Source organism: Bactrocera oleae, chromosome 5 (assembly GCF_042242935.1).
Source record: "Bactrocera oleae isolate idBacOlea1 chromosome 5, idBacOlea1, whole genome shotgun sequence".
NCBI classification, from domain to species: domain Eukaryota; kingdom Metazoa; phylum Arthropoda; class Insecta; order Diptera; family Tephritidae; genus Bactrocera; species Bactrocera oleae.
In genome coordinates, this window is record NC_091539.1 from 44,376,018 (window position 1) to 44,393,345 (window position 17,328).

General features: G+C 33.6%; 1 protein-coding gene across 1 annotated transcript in view; it reads left to right on the forward strand.

Annotated features, from left to right (window-relative positions):
• CARPB (Carbonic anhydrase-related protein B) overlaps positions 1 to 16,744 on the forward strand; it is a 103,552-nt gene extending 86,808 nt beyond the window's left edge. Inside the window, exons 6-9 of the mRNA XM_070110355.1 lie at positions 2,245 to 2,340; positions 3,169 to 3,390; positions 10,910 to 11,093; positions 13,966 to 16,744. Coding sequence (XP_069966456.1) covers positions 2,245 to 2,340; positions 3,169 to 3,390; positions 10,910 to 11,093; positions 13,966 to 13,988 — 525 coding nt within the window. The 3' untranslated portion in view covers positions 13,989 to 16,744. The remainder of the gene's footprint in view (positions 1 to 2,244; positions 2,341 to 3,168; positions 3,391 to 10,909; positions 11,094 to 13,965) is intronic.
• Positions 16,745 to 17,328: the final 584 nt, after the last annotated feature.

Genomic DNA, 17,328 nt, shown 5'->3' on the forward strand with positions numbered 1-17,328 from the left:
TGTATTAATTTTATTTATTATTTTCCCATAATAAAAAATGTGTACGACATTTCGAGAATTGCTTATTTTAAATTAAAAACAAACAGGGAAAAAATAGTAATGTATGAAATGATTTCGGTATAGCTGTGTGCATTTCCATCCTCGCTGCAATTGAGATATCTTTATAATTCGAGTACTTGATACAGGTCTTTCTTGACACTCTGTGAATATATTACAACTATTTATATTATCACACCAATAAAACGACATGGTTCAACAAAACAGATAAAGATTAAATATATATTTAATTAATTTATCACGCAATTAAAACTACTTATATATTTAGTAAAGGTAATCGTGGTAGAGCGTTCATAGTTTATTAAAGTCAAGAACTCGAGAGAAAAAATTTTACATCATCCTATCGTCTTGTGAATTCGAAAATTATAAATAAAATGTGTTAGCTATTTAAGGTATAATACTAGAAATGTTGTATTTGGTTACGTTAAATATTGAGGATCCATGAAGCATGGTAATGTAGCTCACAGCTTTACACTTCGACATTTATTTTTGATCCCAACAAACAACAAGCATGTATCATATATCGCTAAGATGCTTTGAACCTATAAGAAAGCTGTTAAAAATAAATGAAAATTAATTCCTTTTATAAACTGACAGAAATATTCACCGAAAAATACTTGTATAATTATGATAAAAGTGTGGTATGCTCGATATACTTAAAATATGGCACAAACCATCCCATGTGTTTGCAGAATGAATAATTCATGCCTTTAGCTACTTAGTTTTATAGTCGTTGTATGATTTCGCTTATTTTCACAGTGTGCAATAGAAATGGCGGAGTAACCTCATATACCAAATTTGGTTGAAATTATTTCGATAGTTCCTGACATATAGCATTTCCTTCCAGTAAATTTGGTCGAGTTAACTTCAGCGGTTTGAAAGATATTTACATAAAACCATTTAGGGGGCTACGCCTACTTTTAACAAAATTTCTGCCTTTATGTGTCTTTTATTACGGGGATTCCCTGTAACAAATTAGAGTTTGGTATCTTAATTTAGTGCTTAGCTACGTCTCTTTATAGGTTTTCTTTTAATGGCGTTTTGTGGGTGTGGCAGTTGTCCGATTACGCCCATCTGCAATACCGACCTCTCTTGGGTGCCAAGAAATATAAGTAGCAGGTTTCATCAAGATATCTCAATTTATACTCAAGTTATCGTTTGCAAGGAAAAAGTTAAAAACATACAAACATACACACATACACACATACATACAAAAATATAAACTACACTTGAAGATAATAAAAGCCTTATAAAAAAGGAAAATCTTTTGAAAGCAGAATAGCACATAAGAAAGTGCTGAGATGATTCTAACTCTCCATTTTCCAGACAACTTCCACAGTTGGTGTCCTGCAAAATCGATGTCCTTTGGGCAATGAGGTGTTAAACATTTTATTGAAATGCAAGATTGATCAAGGGGGTTTACATGTAAATCAGTAATATAAGTTTTCCAATCCAAGCTAGCAATGTAATGTAAAAGCAAGCGATATTTTACTACCATGCCCACTTGTAAAACAAATAAAATCATATTTTTGAATATGACTTGTTACATGCCTTTCCAGTATATACTTCACTCTTTAGCAAATATATCGATACATATTCGTTGTTTGTAGCAGCCTTAATCCAAAAATGTTGCGACTGATTGTACTTTTCGCTTCTTAATCCTGTAATATTTTCTTAAACATAATGTAGTTTGTTGGGAAAAATTTTTGATACCTACTATTCCAGGTCTCACTTTTGGTAGACACAACATAATGCCAAAATACAAATATCATATCAATTGAGTATGAAAGCAACTTACAACTGGGAGCATAAGGTTCTACCCTTATGTGTATGAATACTAAGCAATTGGTAAAACAAATTAAGCATTTGCACTATTTCACATGCAATCTAGGAATTTATTTAGATACCACTAACCGAGACTAGCATAACAAGCGCCACAAAAAGCAATATCTTTGCAATTCAGATAAAGAGCGATTATAGAAGGGCAAGTGCATGAGTGCATTTTCAGAGAGTGAAAATAAATGTGTTTGTAAGGGTAGATTTGTTAAGAGTTGACGCAACTATAGTATATAGTGTAGCATATAACCATATACAGTTATTGTTAAATGCATACACTTCTACGATTCCATTCTTTATACCTTTAATTTTATTCATAAGTTTTTGTTGGTTTTTGCTATGTACTTTCAGATCCAAATATTCGGTTATAATTCGCAACTTTATGCAAATTTCTCGGACGCTTTGAACCGAGCGCAAGGCATTGTTGGTGTCTCGATTTTGCTACAGGTAAGTTACATATTAACCAAAAAGTTTTCGATTAGTATATCTACAACAAATAAGTAAAATTATTATAGGATTTCAAGTCCTTAAATGCGTGTTTAAGTTTTGAACTAAACTAAGTGACAAATGATTTAAATGTTTGATATGTAATGTTATCTTTTTTTAAGGATAACATACAACTAATTTATAGATCTAGCCAATTTACTTCAACAGTATTTGTAATGTAACACTTGAAAGGTAATAATACCCTTAAGTTCGTCACACTGTTTGTAACGCCCAGAAGAAAAATTGAGAAGCCCTCATAAATAGATAAATAAATGAGTGAGTCGATTTAGGAATGTCCGTCTGTCTGTACGATACGCGAACTTGTCCCTCAGTTTTTGAGATATTGATATCGTAAAGTCTTTCTTTTTATGATGCGTGTGCAGTGGTGAACTCCAGTTACCACTAAGTTAGGTGAACCTTAATTCAAAATTTACTTCGCGAAATGTACTTAGCTCCAGTAACACTTTAACCAAAACTGTAAATGGAAGCTCTAAGTATGAGTAAGTCTATTTTATCTCTAACGACTCAGAATTTAAATATCATATCTTTTGAAAATCATTTTTTCGGCTCGCAAAGCTCAGGAACAATAATACCGATTTTTTTTAATATTGTTTGCGAATTTTCAATGGCTAACTCATAGGCTTTTGATAAACTCCTTCCATTGTTAAATTAATTTTCGGACAACATGACACAAGTTGGCAACTATTTATATTTATGATTATTTATCCAACAAACGCATTTATACTTACGCTTAAGTAACTATACATTATTTCCAAATAAATCTTTCAGCTCGGTGATCTGTCCAATGCGGAATTGCGTATGCTTACAGATCAACTGGAACGCATACGTTTTGGTGGCGATGAGGCATTCGTCAAACGCCTGTCCATACGAGGTCTGCTACCGGAAACGGATCAATATATGACCTATGATGGCTCGACAACAGCACCCGCCTGTCATGAAACTGTGACGTGGGTTGTCCTAAACAAACCCATTTACATAACCAAACAACAGGTAAGCATAGCATGAAATCTTGGGTATTTACTAAATTTTCAAACTTATACTGGTGGTAACTACCACAATTGAAATCACGTCGTACGCTTGTATTCACCCATGAGATTGGCCTACGCCAAATTGCCTTTAAGGCACATTTTCAATATATTAATTATACTAAAAGCGAGTTTTGTCATTCTTAAATTCGTTTATTCTTTTGTTGGTTTGTGCTTCTCATTCGAGTGCTTCTCATGAAATTATATGTTTTATATGCTGTCAAGAGCATTGCAAAACGAATGTCAACAGAAATACATGAAAAATACTTAAACTTAAGATGTGCCTTAATACCATGTAGCCACAAATGATTTAAGCAATCGCATTGGAACCCTCGCGAGACAGAGGACGGTGGTTCGTATGAGTAACATTTGTACACGTGAGCAATGACAAAAGCAGTGAGTACAATAACCGCTACGACAGTCACGACACACTGCGTTTCTAACTAACTAATGATGATGATTAAATGGAAAAAACTGTGAACTCGATATTCGATATAAATTTAATTTTCACTTAAATTTTACTGAGTTTAAAATTTGTAAAAGTTTATTAAACATTTTTTTAGTCTGTTAAGACGTTAGAAGTTTTATTTTTATTTCGGAACTTAAAGCTTTTATTAATTTTACAGAAATATTTGCAGTCAATTACTTTGAAATTTTTATTTTGGTTTTGAGTTTTATCGCCTCCCGAATACTGTGCCAAAACGACATCACCTACGAAAGCTGATGTTGACACCACTGACAGTGTGACATTGATGAGCCGCTTGACACATTTTGTCTTACCACCTTTCTACAGCTCTTTATTATTCAAGCACAGGCATTGTTGGCGCTTCGAAGAAGTATGTTTCCGGCTGAGTGTTTGTGTATGCTCAAGGCAAGTTGTACACTTATGTATGGATACATGCTTACAAATACGTGTATTTTATACAAACATATTGTACGTAACACGCAGCATGCTTCGCAGCAGTCGGTCTAGGTTGCTGGTTACTTTGCGTTGAGCCCATGTATGGTATGCTGCCCTCAGCGTGTGTCAGGCTCTTACAATATTTTCCCTTTCTTACATTTTTCACTTGTTGTGACTATCGGTTGTATACTTATCACGTTGGTGGCAAGTACATACATGCGTGTTGGTGCACTTGTTGCTGTCTCCTTATGTTCGCTCGAGCACATAAGTAGGCTTCTTTACGTGTTTCATTCATTCCCCATTCACTGTTATCTTCTTTTCTTACTTTTTGGCATGAGTAACTTTTGTTGTTTTTGTTTTTTTGCTTAGTTCCTTGAGAAAGGGAGTTTGTTGCTGAGACAATTTTAAACAAATTCATCTTGCCATTTAATTAATTATTTACAGCTTTTTTCACGGTCGTTACAATATGACTTCTTAATATTTTAAATGTTGACACGCAAACTTCAAATACACAAAAATTCATTCATTTAACTGCTTGTAAAATGAAGCTCTTCCGGAAGAGAAGCACATACATGCATGAAAACGTATTTCTTGAAATATGTTTGTAAATTAGGTATAACTTCTAAAGTAAAAAAGATTAAATTAAGTACAAAATTTAAACAATTTATTAAATACAGCCTTATGATAAGAAGGCTTGTATATTTCTTAGCTCATGATCAGTGCTTTATCACGGCAGCTAAATAATATGTTAACAAAATTTCACATAAATTGCAAAATATGATTTGGTACTACATAAACTCTATTAAGCATTAATTACTTTCACGAAGTCCCAAAAAAACACGAAAATATATCATTCTTTATTTACTGTTTACTTGACTTTAAAAACGAAACTGTACATAATACTATATTTGAATTCTTTTTTTTAAATATAATATATAAGTATATATTTTGTAGTTAGCTTTAAAAATAACGTAATATTATATAATATTAAATATTTATTAAATGTAATCAAGCTAGAAGAGCTACATTTATACTTCCATAACAGTTTGTATATCATTTAGTGTTTTAGAAACAACTTTCTTATCAGTAAAATGTAGCAATACATATATATCTAAAGATATGAATATATGTACATATGTAAAAAAGAAAACACAAAAACAATCTACTAGGCTACAACCGACGGCAACGACCATGACTGAGAATCCCTGGCTGTGGCTATATCGATTACCTGTACAATTATCGATTCAACACGAAGGTGGAAAAAATGAAGCAAAATAGTAGCCAGTCGAAGGAAGGAAGGTGAAATTGTACAGAGGGTTAAGTTCGAACGAAACCGAATATTGAGCATAAGACTTTTATACACTGAATAAGCTACATTAAGTTTGCAACATCCAGCAGGAAACGTCGGAGACCTTATAAAATATGTATACAGATGATCGGTGAGCTGAGTCGATTTAGCCATGTACGTCTGTTTATATGGGAACAACAGTTTTTGACATACTGACCTGAAATTTTGCACACGTGCTTTCTTCCCGAATCAGTTTCTCATTTGTCAGAACCATACACATCTGTCATCAAACTGAACAATCGGAATAAAGTTGTGGCATGGAATAGTTTTTGATTTAACGATATATTTTCATGCAATTTGTTATACATTGTTATCCAAAACAAGGATATAATCTCGGAAAAAATTTTCCAGATCGGACCACTATAGCATGTAGCTACCATACAAACTGATCGATCAAAATCAAGTTCGTTTTGGGAAAACTTGAACCTGCGAAGTATACATTTCTAGGAAATGGAAGGGTGAATTTATAGATCATTTGATTGTCCTTCTGTAAATAACAGCGATACTTTGTTTAAGGACATGAATGCTTTATATAAGTAACTGCAATTATTTCGATGTAATATCGGAGCAGGCATTGTTAGGAATTAAATTTGTTTTGCTACTTGATAGGAAACAAGAGACATCGTGTTTTCTTTTGTGTGGTGTTTTGTAAGAATGTTGCTAAGTCACTGGTATAGGAAAATAAGGCCCAAGGCCCAAATATTTTTGCTTTCAGTTTTATTTATAAATATGAATAATAATGACCAACTATACGGTGAACAGAACAATAATACTCTGAGGCAACACGTATACCCGGTCATAAAAAAGTAGCAAAACACCGTATGTGCATACCATAGTTATTGTTCACTTACACGGCAACGAATCTGAATAGACGAACGACGTTTATTTACTTATTTATTTATTTATGTGCAATATTGTTGTCGTTGTATACATATATAATATATAAGTTGCATGTTTTTGCAAGCATTCACTCGCTCCACTCCCTTTGTTATAACTCGTTGCTTCTCACTGTCGCTTTATTTTTTGAGTGGCTTTCACATCGAAGTCACAGAGATTTTCGCTTTTCCCCGAAGTTCGACCAATGCAGTAATTGACATTAATGACTTGCCTGCCAGCAAAGTCGAACGTTTTTACTCTGTCCGCTTTTCTTACTCCTTCTTTATTTCTTTTTAAATGTTTTTCATCCTTGGCGCTGTGCTGCATGCAGGATTTATGAATAAATATATGTAGCAAATTGCCGGTGTCATTTCCGTTAGTCGGCATTACTTGCAACCTGTTCCGCTTCCGGTGTGACAGACGCGAGTACAGTATTCAGGTAAAAACATATATACATACAAGTATATGGAAGATAAACATCTAGGATGCGCATTGTGTGCATTGGAATTTTTTTGTTTTTTTATTACTACGATAAAAGCATAAATTTAATTGGGGGCTTATTTAGTTATGCTAACAACCTAACATACTTGTTTAGTTCTTTGGTAAAATAGCTATTAAAAATCGAATGCTAAAAATGAAAAAAAAAATCGAGCTTTTAATCCATTGAGAGGTGTTATATATTTTCAATATTTGTTTGAAGGTTTGCTTGTATAATAATAATTTATTAATTTATAAAGCTTGTGGTTTCATTGCTACTTTTCACTTTTGCATTCCAACACATGAAAGCACATGATTTAACTGCAATTTCCGTTGCTCGTGAGCGGCATACGTTCGCTATTAATGTCATTGTCATTTTTCATAATTTTTTTCTCTCTCACCTTCTTCGAAGCCATCAGCACTTTAAAATTTGTCCATTACAGATATTTGCAAATACATTACACACTTTTACCGTGCTACCTTGCCGTTTACTTATTTTACACATTTATGCTTCCATTCTTTGTTTTACTAGTAATTTCCCGTTAGCAATGGGCTCTGTGCCACTGCGGCGCATTTTAATTTTCTGCATTAAATATATACCGCACAGCAGTGCATTGCAACGAAGAACGCTCTACGTTCACAACAGATAATATTTCCGCATTTGCAGTGGCACACGCACACACATCCACTGGCAGCATCACAGTATTCACCCACACACACACACACACATATGCATATAGGCATGCTTTATTATCCTTTCGCGTGCAGCAGATACGTGGCATGCGCTTGCGTACCTTAACTTCCGTCTACATTTTGTCTGCTTTGCATATGTGTGAGTAAGTGTGCACAACGATTTACACCAGCATATGAGCATGCATACGGCGACACACATACATAAATAGATTAGTGTGCTTTAATATAGTTTGTGTGAGTGTATGTGTATGCGCGCCTGTGTCTCTTCCTCGTGTCATTTCGCACGCCGCTGTGTTGTTGGTATCCCGACGCGACACATAATCAAGTCTCAGGGGCACCAATGAAACGCAGTAGACCACAACCTGCCTCGTTTGGCTTTCTGCGGCTCTCTTCCTCTTTATTCTTTGCTTTATCGTGTCTTTCTTTCTTTATTTTTCACGTTTTTCGGTATCCACCACACGCTGCCATTCGCTTAATTAACATTTGCGTTACAGTTTTGTAGTTCATTTATTTAAGGTTCACTACAGCGGCAAAAACACCTGCGTGGCCCTACTTACACATACCTGGGTATATGCAAACGAGTATATGAACACGTATGCACATATTTGTTCAAGCACTTGCTGGAGCCCTTGTGCGCGTCGATGTGCATAATAACGCGCAGGGCGTATGTGTTATCATGTCAGTGGTAGCTAAAAAGGCAGTTAAAAGTTTTTAAAGCTGTAAGTCAATATGCCACTCATTAAAGCGCTGTTAAAGCCTTTCTTCCATTACTGGACAATGTAAGCAATTTAACTTACACGACGACAACATTAAATTTAATAAATCTGTGTTGTTACTTTGCTATTAAGAAGAAGTTGTTGACACCAATATTGCCTTTAAAGCTTGTATATTTCTTACTCCAGGTTTTCTGTAGATTAAGACCTAGTCACAACTCTTCAATCACCAAATTACCTATGCCATATAGACTAATCGAGGCAAAGAGAGTGTCAGCACATTTAAATTTAATCTTTATTTATCTATTTGTAGCCTAGCTACAACCTATATTGAAATATATTGTATACATACGCTCCACGAGTATATAATTTAGAAGACTACTTATTGAAAAATCGTATTCTAGTCTTGTTGTTTTTTAAAGTTTAAAATAAGTTTCGCATATCCAAATATTCATGGACGATATGACCCTATTTTAAAGGCGTTCGAAATGAATTTATTACATTTTTTGATGCTTTCATATGTTAAGGCGTATTCAGATAAAACTTTCCTCGCTTAACGTGACAGTTCATACTCAAACAACGCAACGAAGAAGCCAAAGGGTATCCTACAATGAACGCTTTGCTTTCAGAGTTACTCAACATTTTGCGTGGCTTTGCGTCGAAAACTTTTTATGTGAACTACCTATACAAAAGCGTACAACAAACTTTTCTGTCAAAACAAATGCCTGAAGCAAAATGAAGCAAAAGTTCTATGTGAATTGGCCATAAAAGTCTCTTCTGGATGCTCACTGGATTTATCGTCTTCGGTGATCAATTTAACAAACGATTTGCAAATTTAATAATTAACGCAGTTTTTTGCACCAGCAACGCAGCATTTTTTCCTCATTAACACACGAAATTCCTATTTACTCCTTTTAATTTTCGAAATCCGAAAATTTTTTTTAAATATTATACCACACTACCAAATACAAATAGTCAGATGACAAGTGCCGTTTGAGGGTTAGCCCTAACCACAAAACTTATTTTAAGACTTAGTCTTATAGAAACGATTCGAACTTTACAGCTTTAGAAGCTCACAACAACTATTTTGTCCCGTTTTTCGTTATAATCCCAAAATAAATAAAAAAAGTTTTCCGTGCAGGAATTTGATTTTGATCGGTTAGTTTTGTCGCAGCTATATGCTATAGGAGTGTGATCGGAATAATTTGATTGAAGATTGTATCGTTGCCTGCGATAATAAGCTGTGCCAAATTTAGTGAAGATATCTTGTTAAATAAAAAATATTTTCATACAAGAACTTCATTTTTAAAGTTCAGATAGTAAGGCAGCTATAAGCTATAGTACACCGATCTGAAGGATTTGTTCGGAGTTTGTACCGTTCTCTTGCATAATAAGCACTGCCAAAGTTTTTGAAGATACCTTGTCAAATGTTTTCATATAAGAAGAGTTTATACTAGTGGTCCAATATCGACGGTGCGAATTTTCAAATCCACATCTCAGACAGACGGACCATGGCTAAATCGAATCAGCTTATCATGTTGATCGTTAATAGAAACATTTTGTAGGGTCTCCGACGTTTTCTTCTGGGTGTTATAAACTTCCTGCCAAACTTAGTCCCTGTTTAGGATAGAAAAATTTGATTGAGCGACAAAGGACAGTTACCAATGCAATGTCCCTTAGGTACTCCAGGGAGTACTCAGATTTTATGCATAAGTCAAATATGTGCTTAGGCCAGGAATATCGCATAGTTAATTTGTTTACGTATTTTATAAGTGACTAATTTTGTAGAATCATGGGATGCCTGTAAAGTAATTTTTCATACCCGTGTGTAGTATCCATCGATTTTGAATGACGTATCAAAGTTAGTAACTACCCTGCTATTAATTTTAGGTTATCGTTTATTATAAAAGATGGCAATGAGTATGTTTGTCCGTCTTTGCACATTGACAGCTTAACGTTATTTCATCAACAAATGTCTGGCGTACAAGTTACCCGGAGTGGAGTGCAAAAACTTCAACACCAATTTGAAACTTTAGCGGTAAAGAATGTACATGTATGGCAAAAACGTTCAGCATATGGCAACTGAGTATGCTAACGCGATATATTGGGCTGATAATTAATGTCTGGCAATTATAAACTTATTAAAACTTGCCGTGGATTGCGCTGCAGCAGTCTAGCAAATCGCTAATCCAAAACTAAAGGATGTAAGTCTTTTACTAATAAATATTGACATTGAAAAAGTAAATGAAAAAGTTGACGTAAATCATAACATGTTTTAAGTGGGCTAATGTTAAGTACTGCAACATTCATACACTTCTTCTTATTGTATTTATTCTACCATTTTGTAACTTTGAAATCATTAAGACTACAAAATTAAGTTTTATTATACCAAAGTTGATCCGCTTAACATTTGTATTGGCAAGAATGACAAACAGACTAACTTCTTATTATCCTCATTAAAAATTTCTTTTTCCAGTTGCACGCCCTACGACGCCTAATGCAAGGTAGCCCCGATCACCCCAAAGCACCGCTAGGCAATAATTATAGACCACCTCAGCCGCTACTGCACCGGCCTATTCGAACAAACATCGATTTCAAAACATCAAAAGTGAATGGCAAAGCTGCGTGTCCAACTATGTATCGCGAAGTGTATTATAAAGGTAAGCACATTAAGTTTGAATAATATGCATAAATCGGATAATCTTTTTTCGATTTAAGTTATTCTCTACGTTATATTAATTTAAAGATCATATTACCTCTTTAAATATATTGACTATATCTGTGTAAGTGTATAGTGAACACCTCTGAACAACATAATATCACGTTTTGGGGTCGTTTTTCTGCTGTAAGTAAAAAACTTCTTCGACCCGCAAAGGTTACATATAAGCCATTGGCCTGCTTCGGGCAACTTAAATATGATTTCTAGTCCTTTCTAGCAAAGTAACTAAGAAACGTTCTAAAATTCGTATATTATCTTTCTAATAATTTGGGAAATAAATAACTTACAGCTTTACGCGATCCAAACACAGAAAAATTTTAAGTAATTAGATTACATATATTCTTTATGTATCTACTTACAAATCTAGACTTAAATGTTTATACTCTTGCAACATGCTGCAGAGCATAATAACCCCCTAGCAACATGTTGCTACATAATACCTATAATAGGTTTGTTCACCTAAACCTAACCAAAATAAATTTGGAGTTATATTTGTATATACCTATATATATTCGTGCGGTTTTCTAAGAGAGGGCTCTACTAGTATTATTTCGCGTCGTGTTCATCTGTGGCTATATTCATTTCAAAGGTACTGTCATTTCGCGTTTTTCAGTAGATGTCATTTGTTTAGCGTGAACAACAATTTGTTTCATTCATTTGAAAATGTCGAAATTTGTACCAGATAAAGTATTTTTCATTACTTTAACATGAAGAAAAGTGCTACCGAAAGCCATCGTATTTTACTGGACGTTAATGATGATCATGCTTTAGCCGAACGAACGTGCCAAACGTGGGTTGCACGGTTTAAAAGTGGAAATTTCGACTTACACGACGGAGAACGACCCGGACAGCCAAAACAATTTCAAGACGAAGAATTGGATACATTGCTCGACACAGATGCATGCCAGACGCAAGAAGTACTAGCAAAAGTATTAGGAGTTGATCAAGCAACCGTTTCCAGACGATTAAAATCATTAGGATTCATCCAGAAGCTTGGAAATTGGGTGCCTTATGAATTACAGCCAAGAGACGTCGAACGACGATTCTGCATGTCGGAAATGTTGCTTCAACGACACCAAAAGAAGTAATTTTCTACCGAAAACAATTGATTCGTTTGAAAAAGGCTATCGCGGAAAAACGACCAGAATATGCGACCAGACACGAATCAATAATTTTTCATCATGACAACTATTTGGAAAAATGTGAGTGGGAAGTTCTTCAAGCCGGAGAAGTTCTTTTGGGATGAAATCCACAAACTGCCAGAAAGATGGGCAAACATCGTAGCTTCCGATGGGCAATACTTTGAACATTAAATGTATAACAAGTTTTTCATAATAAAGTCGTAATTTTCGAAAAAAACCGCACGAATTAATGCATACAATATAAATGATCAGGATGTCAAGACTAGTTTGATTCACAGTGACTGTCTGTCGGTCTAAGTAAAAATATCTTAATGAAACTTGCCACATATCTTCCTTGGCACCCAAGGGATGTTGGTCATAAATACGAGCGTAATCGCACTACTGCCACTCTCCAAAACGCCATTCAACAAAAACCTATAAAGTGCCATAACTAAGCTCTTAATTAAGATACAAAAAGTATCCTCCCCTTAATGGTTAAATGTACACTAAACCAATGTGCTAAACCACTAAAGCTACCTAAGCTAAATTTCCGGAGAGGACTATAGGATATAGGATTATACGCTGTAAAAATGGGTAAAATCAGATAATAACCACGCTCACTTACTATTTTATTGAAAACTACTGAAAATGCGGTAACTAACTGAATAAATACGCCACAAGCATCACATTTCACCACCAAGATGTTAGAAAAGGGCGTTGTAGGAGCACGTGTAAAAATTGGACATTGGGCGTGACACCGCCTATTTTTATGTAAATTACTATACCTCAGGAACTAATTGGCCAAATTCAACCAAACGTCGTATGTGAGGTTATTCAAACATTTCTATTATGTTGTCACTGTAATAATGGGCTAGAAATCGGATTACAACCACGCCTACTTCCCTTATAACAAACTTTTAATTCCATGTTCAAACATCAATAAAGTTATCAGGATTAAACTTTGCCCAATTAATATGCCCCCAAGGTATTTCATCTTACAGCCAAATATTGTCGAGCTATAACATTTGAAGGGCCCAGGCACCAAATACATATGTTTGTCCTTTTTCTCTAGATTTTTTTGCCCACTATATTTACGAAGTTTCACCCATTATTTAACAATAATTAGGAGACAAATTTGAATGAACTTAGTATTTGTTTTTTGTAAGTAATTTTAGAGTAATGTTTAATAGTAGTAATTGCAAAACTAAGAATTAACCGTTACATTATAAGGTAAGAAGCTGATTTTAACCAAAGCAAACATTAGAAAGACTCCACAGGGTGTAACCAATTTTAATAATTTTTGAAGAAATGGTGACTCACTCCAACTTTAGCCCACTTTAACTAGGTTTTTCAACTTCCACCCAGTAACCGCTAATAAAAATGTTTGAAACAAATTGCTGAATGAGCAGCTCGTGAACTTTGCTGTGTCTAAAAATTACTTATACATGTTTATCTTTAGTAAGTAATGCGATAATATTATCAAAATTACACATTTATGGCTCGTGCTCTCAAATACTTTGATTTTATTGCTGTTATTTGTAAATCTATTGCTATAATTGAATAATTTATTTACAAAAGTTTAACAATAAAACCCATAATCGTTTTAGGTTTGATTTTAATATATTTCATACATACATACATATGTTTATATAAATAAACACTTGTCCTTCACTTCATTTCCATTTCTGGCAGCTACAAGTTGGAGACAGCATTGAGGCGTATCTCGGCAATAAATAACAACATTACCAACAGCAATCAAAGCCAATCGCAATTGCAACTTCAACTTACATAGTATATAAATATAAGCATATATTTGCACACACTTATACATATATATGTACGTAAGTACAAGTAAATCGGCGTGCAACAGGAGCTTCCATAAATTTAAATATATAAATAAATATATAATATATTTATATTAGTATTGTAATTGTAATGAATTTATTGAATTACACATGCATAGCTGACTTACAGTGAAATACATATAAACTATACAGATGTAGCAGCATATAAAAATTACGTAAATATTATAGACGCATATGTAGTTGTATAATAGAAAATAAAGTAGACTAACAATATTTATTACAGTAAGTAGCTCTGCATCTAAAATAAGTGAGCAGAATTTGTGTGAAGAAAAATGGGCAAAAAGTAGCAAATGGTATGCAGAGGCACAAATAGATATATATATGTACATACGTATATATAATCTTGTAAATAATCAACAACTATAAACAATATTTTTGTAACCAGGCCCACTGATAATACCAATAAGTAGTTAGTAAAAGCCACATGATATAACACTAGTATAATATATATAATATTAATTTATTTACATAAAATATATTCGCAAGTATTAACATTTCGGATACAACCAAAAAAAAATACCAAAAACTATAAACATAAATGTATAACACAAGCTCCTTACTGCTTTCAGTCATCTACCTTCTGCAATTAAAATTTCATATTCTATTAGTCAGTGTTCCTCGGAGAGTTTAAAAAAAAATAATTTATGTAACTTTTCAGTATTCTTGGCATGGGCATTTACATAAATGCTATTAGTGTGCATATGTTTGCGCGTGTTGCAATGCGTGAACTGATCATAAGTTCGTATTTATTTCAATGCGCCCAGAAAAAATACCAACTTATGTTATTGGCTATACTTGTACTTGAAAGTCATTATATAATCCCTTTTCCCTCCGGAATCTTTGAATCATTCATAACGAGCTTTCATATAGGGAAAATAAATTTTTTTTTAAATTTTTGATATTAAAATAAATCGCATTCTTGTCCAGTTATTTTTTTATAAGGTACAAAAATGTAGTTTTGATAAAAAGCAGTGGATATTCCCTATTACTATTTCAGAATATAACAGATAAATTACTCACATCATGTAAATTACAGATCGCCACCTTGCTTCGAAACTACAATTTCAAAGAAAATGCAAAACTATCGACAATAGTACACACTATATAAGTATATTGGACTCTCTTAAAACAGTAAAATATTCCTGGCAAAAGTTTCTGGACAAACTGTACGCATATTAGTATTCTGAGCCTTCATACTCTTTGGTCAGCCAGAATTTATGGAAAAATGCTTTATTGAACTAATTCTCACGTTGTACATGCCAGATACTTGTAAATGAACACACTATCAGTTTATAACTGTTTTAATGAAATCAGTGCACGTTTTTTTACTGAGTGAACATTTGTATGTTGAGTTTGCCATGAAATTTTTAAGACCCTGGAGCATACGTCGGAGACACTATAAAGTATATATATATATATATAAGTATGTAGATAAATTATCAGCATGACAAGCTGAGTCGATTCAGCCATGTCCGTCTATATACACGCGAAATAATCCCCAACTAATCAATCAGAATCAAAAACTTGTATGGAAAATTATTTTTATGATTATTTTTGATTACCCAAAGCTGAGCTATAAGCTCCGAACAAATTGTTCAAATCGAACCACTATAGTATATAGCTCTTATTAAAACTGACCGATCAAACTCAAAATAAAATAACTTTGTAGTCACACAACGTGGGTAAAAACACTATCAAAACGTTTTCCGTTGGATGCAATCCGTTGGTCGGTTACGTTGTCGGAATGACTAATACAAAAGTATTTGCTATAAAAAAATCCAGTTGTAAGGGGTATAAGAATTTTCAGAATTACTTATACAAAAATATTTGCTACAAAAGAATCCACTTGTGAAGGGTATTAGAGATTCGGTGCAGCCGAAGTTAACGTTTTTTGTTTCTGTTTGACAAACAATTATAAATAAAGTAAAGGTTAGTATGAAGATTATTTACGTCAAAAAAAAAAAAAATAGCTGTCAAACGCTCCCTAAAAAGGCAATAAGATGAATCTTTTTTAATTTACATTTTTGTGATTATTGGACTATACTCTGGTATGACGAATCGAAGATGGCTATTCTTTTAGGCAATCATTCTGATCGAAAAATTTCATTATATTGGTTTGAAAGGTGAATATTTTAATCGTATAACTTCATACAACTAAATTATTTCTTCAATTCAATTCAAGAACACTACTTTCTTAAACGTATTGTATATAGATATGATAAATCTGTATCTATGCCTATGCAATATATGTATTCCAACAATTTCAAACATATTAAATTTAATTATTTTAAAGCTCATCAATTTTATAGCAAATACATTTTTCTACTGAAATTCGATTATTGATATGTGCGCTTTTACATTGGGACTCAAAAGAGTCTCAAACCAGTTTATTGTGGGCGAGGGGACGACGAGGAAAGACGAAGGGACTGTGCCACTTATGTTCGGGTGGCACGCTTTGGGTTCTTGTTCGTAACAGCTCGCTGCTACCCCTTCAGCATTCCTTTTCACTTTCAAATTCTTTGAATGGTTGCAAGAGCGCTCGGTTTCAAATGAATTCGATCGCAAATTTGAGTTCTGTTATCTATTTTTGTATGTAATATGCAAATATGTATGCATAGAACCATAGAAATATTTTGAAAAATTGTAAATAAAGATATAGATTATGGAGTAAAGAAATGATGAATGTTTAATGCGGAGTAATGAAATTATGAATTTTTAATAATTAAAGATTAGGAAATTTCTGTTATAAATTTGGCCTTGAAAATATTAGTAGCGGATATTCAATACATTCTGGTGGATTAGGGAATTCCCGTCTTAAGTATTTCTTTGAAACTATTAAGCGGGTAGGTATTATGCATATTGTTCTACCACATTCATGCTAATTCATTGCAAGCAAAATGTGGGACCACCATCCCAACATACAAATGAAATATGCAACACGCTCTAAGTGTTGCGCAGTCGAACCGCACAAATATTTACGAAAAGTTTGTGAAAAGGAATGCAGAAAAACTAGACTTGAGTTGCTGGACTCTTTTTGACCGTGTGAATGCACAGAGCGACATCAAAAGAGAATTTGAAAAAAAAGAGACTCTTTTGAGTCCCAATGTAAAAGCGCACTATGTTCGCTTCTTGTTTTGGTTTAGTTTAAACTCAATTACGCACATTATATTATATTTACTAAAAACTTGTA